General features: G+C 45.7%; 1 protein-coding gene across 1 annotated transcript in view; it reads right to left on the bottom strand.

The window, feature by feature from the left end:
* Positions 1-13,902, bottom strand: part of XPO4 (exportin 4) — a 94,049-nt gene that overhangs the window by 51,854 nt on the left and 28,293 nt on the right. The window contains exon 5 of the mRNA XM_063429863.1: positions 4,015-4,131. Within this exon, the coding sequence (XP_063285933.1) occupies positions 4,015-4,131 (117 nt within the window). The remainder of the gene's footprint in view (positions 1-4,014; positions 4,132-13,902) is intronic.

The raw sequence follows: 13,902 nt of genomic DNA, 5'->3' as shown, positions 1-13,902 counted from the left end.
CTTCTCCCCTCCCCCCTTCCCCTGCCCCATAGTCTTCTCCCCTCCCCTCCTTCCCCTGCCCCATAGTCTTCTCCCCTCCCCCCTTCCCCTGCCCCATAGTCTTCTCCCCTCCCCCCCTTCCCCTGCCCCATAGTCTTCTCCCCTCCCCCCCTTCCCCTGCCCCATAGTCTTCTCCCCTCCCCCCCTTCCCCTGCCCCATAGTCTTCTCCCCTCCCCCCTTCCCCTGCCCCATAGTCTTCTCCCCTCCCCCCCTTCCCCTGCCCCATAGTCTTCTCCCCTCCCCCCCTTCCCCTGCCCCATAGTCTTCTCCCCTCCCCCCCTTCCCCTGCCCCATAGTCTTCTCCCCTCCCCCCCTTCCCCTGCCCCATAGTCTTCTCCCCTCCCCCCCTTCCCCTGCCCCATAGTCTTCTCCCCTCCCCCCCTTCCCCTGCCCCATAGTCTTCTCCCCTCCCCCCCTTCCCCTGCCCCATAGTCTTCTCCCCTCCCCCCCTTCCCCTGCCCCATAGTCTTCTCCCCTCCCCCCCTTCCCCTGCCCCATAGTCTTCTCCCCTCCCCCCCTTCCCCTGCCCCATAGTCTTCTCCCCTCCCCCCTTCCCCTGCCCCATAGTCTTCTCCCCTCCCCCCCTTCCCCTGCCCCATAGTCTTCTCCCCTCCCCCCCTTCCCCTGCCCCATAGTCTTCTCCCCTCCCCCCCTTCCCCTGCCCCATAGTCTTCTCCCCTCCCCCCCTTCCCCTGCCCCATAGTCTTCTCCCCTCCCCCCCTTCCCCTGCCCCATAGTCTTCTCCCCTCCCCCCCTTCCCCTGCCCCATAGTCTTCTCCCCTCCCCCCCTTCCCCTGCCCCATAGTCTTCTCCCCTCCCCCCCTTCCCCTGCCCCATAGTCTTCTCCCCTCCCCCCCTTCCCCTGCCCCATAGTCTTCTCCCCTCCCCCCCTTCCCCTGCCCCATAGTCTTCTCCCCTCCCCCCCTTCCCCTGCCCCATAGTCTTCTCCCCTCCCCCTGCCCCATAGTCTTCTCCCCTCCCCCTGCCCCATAGTCTTCTCCCCTCCCCCTGCCCCATAGTCTTCTCCCCTCCCCCTGTCCCATAGTCTTCTCCCCTCCCCCTGTCCCACAGTCTTCTCCCCTCCCCCTGTCCCACAGTCTTCTCCCCTCCCCGTGTCCCACAGTCTTCTCCCCTCCCCGTGTCCCACAGTCTTCTCCCCTCCCCCTGTCCCACAGTCTTCTCCCCTCCCCCTGTCCCATAGTCTTCTCCCCTCCCCCTGTCCCATAGTCTTCTCCCCTCCCCCTGTCCCATAGTCTTCTCCCCTCCCCCTGTCCCATAGTCTTCTCCCCTCCCCCTGTCCCATAGTCTTCTCCCCTCCCCCTGTCCCATAGTCTTCTCCCCTCCCCCTGTCCCATAGTCTTCTCCCCTCCCCCTGTCCCATAGTCTTCTCCCCTCCCCCTGTCCCATAGTCTTCTCCCCTCCCCCTGTCCCATAGTCTTCTCCCCTCCCCCTGTCCCATAGTCTTCTCCCCTCCCCCTGTCCCATAGTCTTCTCCCCTCCCCCTGTCCCATAGTCTTCTCCCCTCCCCCTGTCCCATAGTCTTCTCCCCTCCCCCTGTCCCATAGTCTTCTCCCCTCCCCCTGTCCCATAGTCTTCTCCCCTCCCCCTGTCCCATAGTCTTCTCCCCTCCCCCTGTCCCATAGTCTTCTCCCCTCCCCCTGTCCCATAGTCTTCTCCCCTCCCCCTGTCCCATAGTCTTCTCCCCTCCCCCTGTCCCATAGTCTTCTCCCCTCCCCCTGTCCCATAGTCTTCTCCCCTCCCCCTGTCCCATAGTCTTCTCCCCTCCCCCTGTCCCATAGTCTTCTCCCCTCCCCCTGTCCCATAGTCTTCTCCCCTCCCCCTGTCCCATAGTCTTCTCCCCTCCCCCTGTCCCATAGTCTTCTCCCCTCCCCCTGTCCCATAGTCTTCTCCCCTCCCCCTGTCCCATAGTCTTCTCCCCTCCCCCTGTCCCATAGTCTTCTCCCCTCCCCCTGTCCCATAGTCTTCTCCCCTCCCCCTGTCCCATAGTCTTCTCCCCTCCCCCTGTCCCATAGTCTTCTCCCCTCCCCCCCTTCCCCTGTCCCATAGTCTTCTCCCCTCCCCCCCTTCCCCTGTCCCATAGTCTTCTCCCCTCCCCCCCTTCCCCTGTCCCATAGTCTTCTCCCCTCCCCCCCTTCCCCTGTCCCATAGTCTTCTCCCCTCCCCCCCTTCCCCTGTCCCATAGTCTTCTCCCCTCCCCCCCTTCCCCTGTCCCATAGTCTTCTCCCCTCCCCCCCTTCCCCTGTCCCATAGTCTTCTCCCCTCCCCCCCTTCCCCTGTCCCATAGTCTTCTCCCCTCCCCCCCTTCCCCTGTCCCATAGTCTTCTCCCCTCCCCCCCTGTCCCATAGTCTTCTCCCCTCCCCCCCTTCCCCTGTCCCATAGTCTTCTCCCCTCCCCCCCTTCCCCTGTCCCATAGTCTTCTCCCCTCCCCCTTCCCCTGTCCCATAGTCTTCTCCCCTCCCCCTTCCCCTGTCCCATAGTCTTCTCCCCTCCCCCCCTTCCCCTGTCCCATAGTCTTCTCCCCTCCCCCCTTCCCCTGTCCCATAGTCTTCTCCCCTCCCCCCTTCCCCTGTCCCATAGTCTTCTCCCCTCCCCCCTTCCCCTGTCCCATAGTCTTCTCCCCTCCCCCCTTCCCCTGTCCCATAGTTTTCTCCCCTCCCCCCTCCCCCCGTCCCATAGTCTTCTCCCCTCCCCCCTTCCCCTGTCCCATAGTCTTCTCCCCTCCCCCCTTCCCATAGTCTTCTCCCCTCCCCCTTCCCATAGTCTTCTGTCAGTGAGAGTGTATATATGTGTGTATGTCTGTCTGTCAAAGAGTATGTGAGTCTGTCAGTGAGAGTATACATGTGTGAGTGTGTATTTGTGTGTCAAGGTTTGTGCATGTGTCATTGTGTGTGTGTATATATGTCAGTATGTGCCAGTGTGTATCTGTGTATCAAGGTCTGTGCATGTGTCAAGGTGTGTATCTTTGTGTGTGTGTATATGAATGTCAAAGTGAATGTGTGTGATGTGTCAATGTTTTTATACGTGTGCCTGTGTGAATTTGTTTTTGTATGTATGTCGTGACATACGTACAGCAAGCATATGTGCATACATCCCAGCAATCAAACACGTATATGTGCATACATCCCAGCAATCAAACATCAGCAGAACATGCAAACACTTCTGATAAACACAAACATTACATACAAAAAAAACCTGGATTCAAATTTCAAATTTATATACAAACACTCAAGCACACCTTTCACTCAAACACTACACACAAATGTACATCCGCATTTAAAAGCCAACACTACATCGAAGCACACCCCTGCACGAAAATGCAAACATTACATCCAAGCACAGCCCTGCACGAAAATGCAAACATTACATCCAAGCACACCCCTGCATGAAAATGCAAACATTACATCCAAGCACACCCCTGCATGAAAATGCAAACATTACATCCAAGCACACCCCTGCATAAAAATGCAAACATTACATCCAAGCACACCCCTGTATCAAAACGCTAACATTATATACAAACACCAACTGTACACTCAACAGCACACCTGCTCTTAAGTACTACTATCTGTGCTACGGTGCCAAAGATTTTTTGGGGTTCCACGTTGTTGGCGCATTATGGCAAAGGGTTCTGCGGGAAAAATTAATTGGGAACCCCTGCAATAGAGAATCACTGAGGAACCATGGTGCATAAAAACCGCAAAAACTTTTTATAGAGAAGCATCCAATCCAACATTGCATTATCAGCTTCAGAATGAGTATGCACCTCCAGTGGTGTGGTTTAGGCGAAATGTAAACTTTAAAGCATTGCCCTTTTACTCTAAAAAAGGCAATGCTTTACACTGTCAGACACAAAGTACAGGCTATCAACCAAAATCACAATTTTTTAAAAAAAAATTTTACATTGAAAAATCTGAATACTTTACAGATTAGCTGCATCTCTAATACCCCTTACCTGAAATATTCTTTTACAGTTGCCATGAAACTCCATGCTAAGGCCAATGTTACTGGTTTTACTTGAACTGGAAAACTCTATTAGAAGTGCTGTCAGAATGGAACACGCCAAGGTTTGCTGTAGGAGACAAAGAAGGGGGGGAAATTAAATACAGACATACAATCTGATCCAAGCCAAGATCTCCTGCAATGGAAAGTTAAAGAGTACATTCCAGGCACCCACATGTTAGGTACAATGTGTGTTACATTACGGTTAGTTTTTTGCATTAACCTTCTTTTATAATTTTCAGACAAAAAAAAATTAAAATAAATAACAAATCGTGTTTCATATGCCTTTCCTTTCTGTCCCTCTATCACAACATTCAATTTTCTGTCTGTTTTTGCTCCAGTAAGAGAGACCTCTGGGAATTACAGCTCATCTGTTAGCTTTCTAATGTAAGTCCCAGAATGCCTTTGTGCACGCATAAAGCACTGCTAACGAAATAATGGACTTCCTGATCTGGTCAGAATTCACTGAAGAAACTACAGAGCCTAGTTACCTTTTTACTTTTGTTATTTTAATGTATATTTTTTTATATATATCTTTGTTAACATACTATGCACATTATATAATGTCTAAGAACAAATCCACCAACTCCAGCTCCGAATGTCTCTTTAAGAAGGTTAACAGGAATATGATGGTTAAATACACACCTACACAAAGACAGATGATATCTCTACCAGACCTATTGCTCATGTGCATCACTTCTGTATAACTGTAAAGAAACCTGTGAAAAGTTTCTCAGAGTTTAATTCAGTGCTACAGTGTTTAACACATTTAATGGTGACGTCAATTAACTTTCAGAGTGGCCCATCAAAGCATTTGAGAATGGAATGTATTGTCTGAAGAGATGGGATTGATAGAAAGAAGGGAACAAGATGTGGGAGACAGAGATGTACAAAACCAAAGAACTGTGTTTAAAAACACATAAATCAGATATTCCACGGATTTCTGCAAACATTTGTTTATATAAAAGGTGACCTTTGGAAATGGCTAGACAATTACAGCCCTGTGGAATGTGAATTTCGACTACAATTACCCTCGGCCTCCTACAGTTGCCTGTCTTGTATTGGGAATATCTTCCACTGGACTGCGAATAAATCTCCTGGCAAGCAAGCTGTCATGCAGGCCTTGTTAGCACGCAGGGCATGATGTTGGCATGAATCGCCATTAAACAGCAGTAGGAAGCTTCCTGCCTCTTTCAACGCCTGTATTATTTATATAGATATAACCTCTGATAGGATTCTCAATTAAAGTACAATCAGCATTAAACTGATCACATGGATAACATGCAAGTTCTGTTTTAAGAGGTCATCAAATAGATTAAAAGCGTAAAAAAAACACACAAAAAAACACCACAACAGTTCATGTATATTTAAAGGGACCTTGTGGGCACCCAGACCACTTCATCTTATTGTGTCCCTGTCCACTTAACCCTGGAATGTAAAATGTTACAGTTTCAGAGAAAGAGCAATGTTTACATTGCAGGGTTAAGACTGCCTCTAGTGTCAGTCTTGACCTTCTGACTAAGAAGTCAAACTGTTGTAGTTATGGCTATTAGAGTTTTCCTTTTAACCCACCAAGCTGTACATTAAACAATCTGCAGTGGAGGACAAACTTGGGGGAAGACATTTTTGGAGGGTGAGACAAAGGCAATGGCTGACTAGTTAAAAAGAAATATGCAGAGTACCTCACAGTACCCAAGAGATTAAAGTGGACATGATACTATTTATGCAGGCTCACAGAACAGCTGACAACCATGCCGTACAGGGACCAACTGCTATATCTTTGTTCATAAATGCCTCTAATGTCAATACCTTGACCTTAGAAACGCTTGTTATCTTAGTTAGCACGCTCCAAACCTAATCCCCCTTGTTGCACGATACATAAACATAGGAAACTTGAATAGCAGGCGCGTGTCAATGGTTGCAGGGCACCGCCTTGCTCCGAGGGCTCAAGTAAAGTGACAATACCATTCCAAAACAATGGCAGCTATTTCAACCTTTCAAGAGGTTAATGTAAACTGTAAACACGAGCACAGTGCAAGCAGTGAATCAAGGATGACATGAAGACAAGACTAGCGCTTTGTCAGCCACCATCAGCACGTGATAACCATTTGAGAACTAGAAGGATAGGCTACAAGTGTTCTATCAAAGAGATATAACGTATATGTAATTCCCCCTTGTTATACATATACACACACTAAACATTAACAGAACACTATAGCGTTAGGAATACAAAACTGTATTCCTCATGCTATAGTAAGCCCTGTCACCTAACTTATTAGGGTTTTTTCACTCACTCTGGCTCCAACTCCTCCTTCCTTGACATGATGCTGATGGAGGACCTAATGTGCAATTGCGACTGCACACAATTTACAACTTCCCCATAGGTAGGAACTGAAGCAATGCTTTTATATAGGGATTTGAAGACTCTGAAACTGCATTTTCTTCACTTGCAGGGTTAAGGGGACTGGAACACTGCACCCAGACCAGTTCAGTGAGATTAAATGGTGTCGGTGCTTCTAGTGTTCCTTAACATATAAAGTGATTATCTCTGCATATTGTCACCCATACTATTATTTCCGTCAGTGAGTGTTTAATCTACAAATTGCACCCGTGGAGTTTAAACTCTGGCAGCTGTGAGACACACATTTACCAGTCAGCCAGAAATTAGTGGGAGTTGCACTGAAATTGCTACTGCCTGGAGCGGCAACTCCCACTAATCTCTGGCAGACTGGTAAGTGTGTGTCCCAGTGCTGCTCTGATAGTAAAGTCCTTTCCTTTATCCCTACATTACCCAAACCGCTACCTTAACGTTCACAATAAAATACATGTAATATTAAAATAATCATGTAATATAAGAGATACATTAACAATCTGCTATGTCAGATCTCAAAATTTCCGCTTGCCTCTCACAAGTACCGATTGGAAATTAAGTCTTTGCGAGTTTTAAATGGTCTCCCCGCCACCACTCTCCCCGCTGCCTGTGAGGACTTCTAGTTCTGCTGGGAGGTAGCATTTCAGGTGAAAAGGAAGATGCCTGGCTGAACCGTGCTTTTATATCCCAAACTCCATGCTCCCCTTTACTTGCACACTTGGCATTCTGAAAGTTAAATACTGGAGCATGATCAGTTTAACCCGCTCTGTAGAAGTCTTAGAAATCTTCTGGTCAGCTCCCTTCACTCTGACACAGGGATGCTTGAAAGAAAACTAAAAGCTCTGTTTTGACATATTTTGGAGAGTACGCAAGGAATCTCCCTATTGGCTAAATCTGTCAAAACTGAGCTTTCTTTCAAGAGGTCCTGTGTCGGAGTGAAGGGAGCTGACCAAAAGATTTCTAAGATCTCTACGGAGAGGTTTTATCTGCTAAGTACTAAACATGCCTACAAAAATTACTACATTTTTGGGAGAGTGTATTCATAAAAGGATCATATCCACCGGTTATTTAAAATCAATGTCAGAGTGATCAGGAAGCAGTTTTAAATTACATTTTAGAAAACATTGCAAGTTTTTCTCCCAACGCCAGATTTCCTATCAAAGGGAGAGATCGTGGAAAACATAATTTAGTTGTGTTGGGTAAACAGATACCTAATGTCCAGAGTAATTCCTTAGACCTAGATGTAAACCAGTGTTAATCTTATCGACTAACAATTTTAGACGACTATAATTTTTTAGATTTAGTCAACTAAAACAATTTAGATGACTAAAATATGACTAAAACTAAAATAGCTTATTAGTCAAAAGACTGACTAAAACCAAGTTGACATTTGCCGCCAAAATTAACACTGCATAGAGGGGCAAAGAGACAGACTAGAGTTTGGGAGGACAAAGAAACACAGAGGGGCTGGGGAAGGGGCAAAAGAGGCAGGTAGAGGCTTTAACTAAACTCATTAGATTTTAGTCGTTTCAACTAAAATATACTGGAAATTTAGCCGACTAAAACTAGAATGGTGTTTTAGTCAAAAGACAATGACTAAAACTAAATCGAAAGTTGCCACCAAAATGAACACTGATGTAAACATAGAATTCCAAATTTTGAAGTATGTGCTATATAATACAATTTTAAACACCGCATATCTGCATTTTGCACACTAGATTTTTCCATGTTGGTAAGCAACAAAGATACATTTGAAAATGGTGTTCTAGATCTACACCATGCAACGATATTGAGAACAGCAGCTGTTAACATTAATAAACATATTGCCATATCCTAGGCCATCTTTCATCCAGAGCATTACATACACCATCTATGTGGGGTTTTTAGAGCAGAAAAGTCTGTTCACCAAACGGGGCTGATTTCAAAACAAGCAGCCACGGACTACAGAAACAGCTGCCGACCTGAACGTGTGGGTATGTTAAAAGTCAGAGTTATATGGAGCAACAGTGCAAGTGACATGTGTATGACATTATGGTAATGGGATGAAAGGTCACTTAGTTTAGGGAACCTACGGTGCTGTCCTCATTAAAGAGGCATTACTGGTACGAGACAGGGCATGCTGTAGGCTAGCTATGTCAAATTTCAATGAGCAATCCCTTTTTGTGTACACAAACACTCATTAAAAGACACCCATATGTATAATAAACCATTACATTCATTAGACATTTGAGTTATATTAGTGAGATAAATGACACCCCCTTAAAAAAAAATATATATATATAATGCTGTGCTACGAATTTTCACCTATTAAAAATGGTCACTCTTAGCATCATAATCACTAGAGCACTAGAGTGATTATGGTGCTAGCAGGTTAGTGGCGCTCTACCCAGGCTCTGCGTCACACTCCTTGAACAGTTTGATGCAAATGAAGCCCCCTCCTCCCCCAGGCATTGATCTATCAATTTGATTGACGCAGCTTTGATACGCAGAAGGTAACAGCTGTATAAAAGGCATATTTGAAAGTAAAGGACATCCCCCGTTTTAAGAATTTAGTGCGCGGTTATGCACATTAATCAGGTTGGGCCAGTACACAGGAGGAGGATTAGGGGGGAGGTTAGCAGATAGTGAGCTCCAGTTGGTCACTGACCATTCTAATTGCAGATAAAGCCTCAGATATACAAAGTGCGCCGAGTGGTGTGATTACAGACATATCTGTTATAGTTTTTCTACTCGGAACTCTGCACCTGCTGTTTTCCTATCTAAGACTGGTGGCTTAAACCTTGAAATTTTTACATTAAAAAAATAAATTAAAAAATTAAGCACAATTGAGAGCTTAACAGTGACCTATTAATAGAACAGGAAATTAAATACCTACCATGATGGAGCTTTTTCCTCTTTTTTGTTTGTTTTTAAATGTTTTAATATTTCTTTAATCACTTTTCAATTTTTTTATTATAAGTTTTGTCGCTGAGTTAAATGACAGTGTGACAATACAAAAGCAATACACGCCAGTTGGCCGGCCAACTCTTGTGTTCGGATTGTCTCCCGTAATAGTCTGGCAATGACCCAGCTGCATTATACCCCAAAATAAACTTCATAAAGGTTACCATAGACAAAGGATTTCAGCTGCTCTTTTATTGGAACATTCATGTAAGCCAAGCAGAAAGTATATCCATCAATCAAACGGAAACACGCATGAACGTGATGCCAATGTTATCGCTACGACTACTGGTTTCTGGACTGAAACCTTGAGGAACTCAAGAACAGGAGCTTGGTGAGATCCTGTATGGGTTGAAACATTGTTGGTTTTATAATGGAATAACAACCGTTTTTGTACTAGTCTGGAGCAGTGGCTCCATTATCTACTAGATCACAGAGAAGCTGGACCTTTCCCGTCCCATGCTTAGGTTCATAAATTACAGGATTATGGGAAATGAAAAAGGTGATTATAAGTCAAATGAGCTTTCTTGAATAAATAGCAATTTAGGCATTACCAACGGTCAGCTGGCCAAATGGCAGAGTAGATTGTGGGCTAAATGTAAAAAAAAAGGCAAGAATGTTATAATTTATCAGTCCTAAAAGAAAACAAGAAGATTCATTTGTGGTGTTTTTAGAATGTCCTAAAATGTGTACTCCGACACCAATACTGAAACCGGAATGAATTAAAACCTTTTTGGAACCAGTTACAATTTCATTTTCTGACTGAATTGTGGAAAGAAAGTGGAAGAGATCTGTCTCTAACACAAAAAGTATCAACAATAAGAATGCACGTCCAAAGATGTACACTAAAAACTGTGCAAATTATAACTGTATGCGGCTTACGTGAAAGATGAAAGCTTTTAATTTAAGCCACATGGATTATCCCCCAAAGCAGCAACATTAGAATATTAACAATTAACAGTTTAACTGATGGACTTTATATACTTTTTTCAACCTAGACAACTAAGTAGCGCCAGTTTTCATATTGACAATGCATACATTAAACCTGGTAAGAAAATCAGTGCAGATGCCGAGTCCAAGGCTATTTCATCAATTTGGAGAAATGAACAAACTGGCTTGTGAAGAAAAAAAAAAGTACCCCTGGAGCTGGGTGATCCACGTATTTATCGACACCTGGGTCGCTTTTCTGCTTTATTTAGCTAAAGTCATTTAGGTGACTATAGTGTTCCTTTAATAAAGTTATAGATATTACATGTGTGTGGCTCGTGACTTATATAAGCGATAGAGCAATAAGTTTTCTCAACCTGTTCAAAGACTTTGTGGATAGTATTCCCATCTGAACTGGAAAGAATGTTTATGGGATGCTTGGGTCATACGACTAGGGCGTATAACGCAAGCCTTGGAATAATCAAAGCTTCAAAAGAGAGGGAATGAAAAGTTGAGGTCTCTTATCGTGCACACTGTATGATGAAATGGAATTAAAAGAATGATGCTCCACACTGAAGGTGACCTACATTTTTAAAGGACTATGGTAAATAATGCAAAAACGTAGGCAAACACGATAAATATTTAATAAAGTATTTCTCAATTAAGTTGTTTTTGCTCACCTGCGTGCCCCCACTAATTTCTCCCTTGTCTGGACTGTATTCACAATGAATGGGCAGTGATGGGCCGGTCACTGTAACCCTCGGCTTTCCTTTTCAGCTCAGTACATCATTCAAGCAAAGAAGGGAGAAATAGTTGCCAAGCGGACAGGCGCCTTGGGAGAAAATAACGTGTTAAACCATTCAGAAATGGATTAACACATTAAGGTAAGACCGCGCACCAGGACTCAAACCTTAAAAACCTATTCATTGAGATGAAATTGTTTTGAGGTAAGAGAACCCTACTATTTAAAAAAAAAAAAAAAAAAATTCTTCGAAGTTACTGCATTTGCTGCAAATCCTCAGATATATTTCGGCATACACCAGAAAGTCTCTCTCTCTGCCAATCCAGATGTTCCATTAGATTCCGAGTTGAAATTGTCCCGGCACAGTAGGAGTTTATGGGACATGTACTGCAGCCTATGACCGATATTCTATAAAATGAATGGAACTGCCACCTAAGCTAATAGCAGCGGCATTGTTTTGTGAAGAGAGCCATCAGACCCAATCAAGCATGTGTGGCTGCTGCTAAGACTCCTTTGCTGTAAGCTCTGATGTAGTCTGCTAGTGGAGGTGTCCATACATGTAGAGCGCAAATACCCTGCTACGGCACCTCATTATCTGGACAGTCAGAATACTAAATTTCCGTCTAAGACATCAGGTTTTTTGTTTTAAAAAGTCAACGATTAGAAAACATGGACACTACACAGGCAATGATCATATGTTGGAATAGTACTTAGAGTGACCCTTAAAGCGGCACTGTCATGCCGAACTTACCTTTCCTCAATCTCTTCCTCTTCTCTCCCTCTCTCAGGATCTGTTCTTTTCTTCCTGTCTGCTATAGTTTTCTTTAAAATCATAAGACAAAGTAGGGACTCTTTGCCTTATGGAGGATTCCTCCGCTTGACCAGCTCTGACCAGCGGAGGAGCGAAGTGTGGTTCATTTCCGCTGGTCAGAGCAATTTTCCCATGATCCTTACCTTTCCTCCCTGTTCCCACGATGCTTCCTGTCATTTTACATTGAAACATAGAATGTGACGGCAGATAAGAACCATTCGGCCCATCTAGTCTGCCCAGTTTTCTAAATACTTTCATTAGTCCCTGGCCTTATCTTATAGTTAGGATAGCCTTATGCCTATCCCACGCATGCTTAAACTCCTTTACTGTGTTAACCTCTACCACTTCAGCTGGAAGGCTATTCCATGCATCCACTACCCACCCTCTCAGTAAAGTAATACTTTATACTAATTTAAGACTGACTATGTCCTCTTGTTGTGGTAGTTTTTCTTCTTTTAAATATAGTCTCCTCCTTTACTGTGTTGATTCCCTTTATGTATTTAAATGTTTCTATCATATCCCCCCTGTCTCATCTTTCCTCTAAGCTATACATGTTCAGATCCTTTAACCTTTCCTGGTAAGTTTTATCCTGCAATCCATGAACCAGTTTAGTAGCCCTTCTTTGAACTCTCTCTAAGGTATCAATATCCTTCAGAAGATATGGTCTCCAGTACTGTGTACAGTACTCCAAGTGAGGTCTCACCAGTGTTCTGTACAATGGCATGAGCACTTCCCTCTTTCTACTGCTAATGCCTCTCCCTATACAACCAAGCATTCTGGTAGCATTTCCTGCTGCTCTATTACATTGTCTGCCTACCTTTAAGTCATCAGAAATAATCACCCCTAAATCCCTTTCCTCAGATGTTGAGGTTAGGACTCTATCAAATATTCTGTACTCGGCCCTTGGGTTTTTACGTCCAAGATGCATTATCTTGCACTTATCCACATTAAATGTCAGTTGACACAACTCTGACCATTTTTCTAGTTTACCTAAATCATTTGCCATTTGGCTTATCCCTCCTGGAACATTTTAGCCGAAACTGCCGAATTGCGTTCTAACTGAATGAGAACAGTATGTTCGTTTGTTTTAGAACGCAATTCGGCACTTTGTTCGGATCGCAATTTCATTCGAATGAATGAAACTCCGATCCTATTCATTGCCGCGGCTGCATCTTGTAGCCGCTTAGTAGATAACGCCCTAATTCCCATGGTATTAGGGAGTTATCTACTAAAAGGCTGAAAGACCTAAATTGGTCTTTCAGCCACATTTACTAATACTAAGTAAAGATTACTTAGTATTGGTAAATAATGCCCCTACTCACAATACCGCGAGTAGGGGCATGTCTAGTAAGCAGTGAGCAGCCTGTGGCCTGTGGCTGCTCACTGTAAAAAATAAAAACCTATTGGCCCCCACACCTAAACGACGGATGGGGGCCCTAAATTAAAATATGGGGGGAGACCTATCGTCCCCCCTCACCCGGCCCCCACCCCTGAGCGGTGGGTGCTGGCCATAAAGATAATGAGGGGCGGGAGCTACTGTCCTCCCCCCACCCCTGCGCGTTGGGTGGGGGCCATAATGATAATGAGGAGGGGGGGGGGGTGCTACTCTTCTCCCCTACCCCTGGGCGGCGGGTGGGGGCCATAACGGTAATGAGGGGGGGGGGACGGACCTACTGTCTTCCCCCTTGGGCCCCCACCACTGCGAGGTGGGTGGGGGCCATAAATTACAATGGGGGGGGGGGGACCTACTGTCCCTCCCCCTCTCTGGCCCCCACCCCTGGGCGGCGGGTGGGGGCCATAATGATAAGGAGGGGGGACGACGACCTACTGTCCTCCCCCCGGTCCCCACCCCTGGGCGGCGGGTGGGGGCCATAATGATAATGAGGGGGGACGACGACCTACTGTCCTCCCCCCTGGCCCCCACCGCTGGGCGGCGGGTGGGTGCCATAATGATAATGAGGGGGGAACCTACTGTCCCCCCCGGCCCCCACCCCTGGGCGGCGGGTGGGGGCACCTACTGTCCTCCCCCCGCCCCATAAAGATAACTAAG

The sequence above is a fragment of the Pelobates fuscus genome, chromosome 1 (assembly GCF_036172605.1).
Source record: "Pelobates fuscus isolate aPelFus1 chromosome 1, aPelFus1.pri, whole genome shotgun sequence".
In the NCBI taxonomy this organism is placed as follows: domain Eukaryota; kingdom Metazoa; phylum Chordata; class Amphibia; order Anura; family Pelobatidae; genus Pelobates; species Pelobates fuscus.
This window is presented reverse-complemented; position numbering and strand designations above follow the sequence as displayed.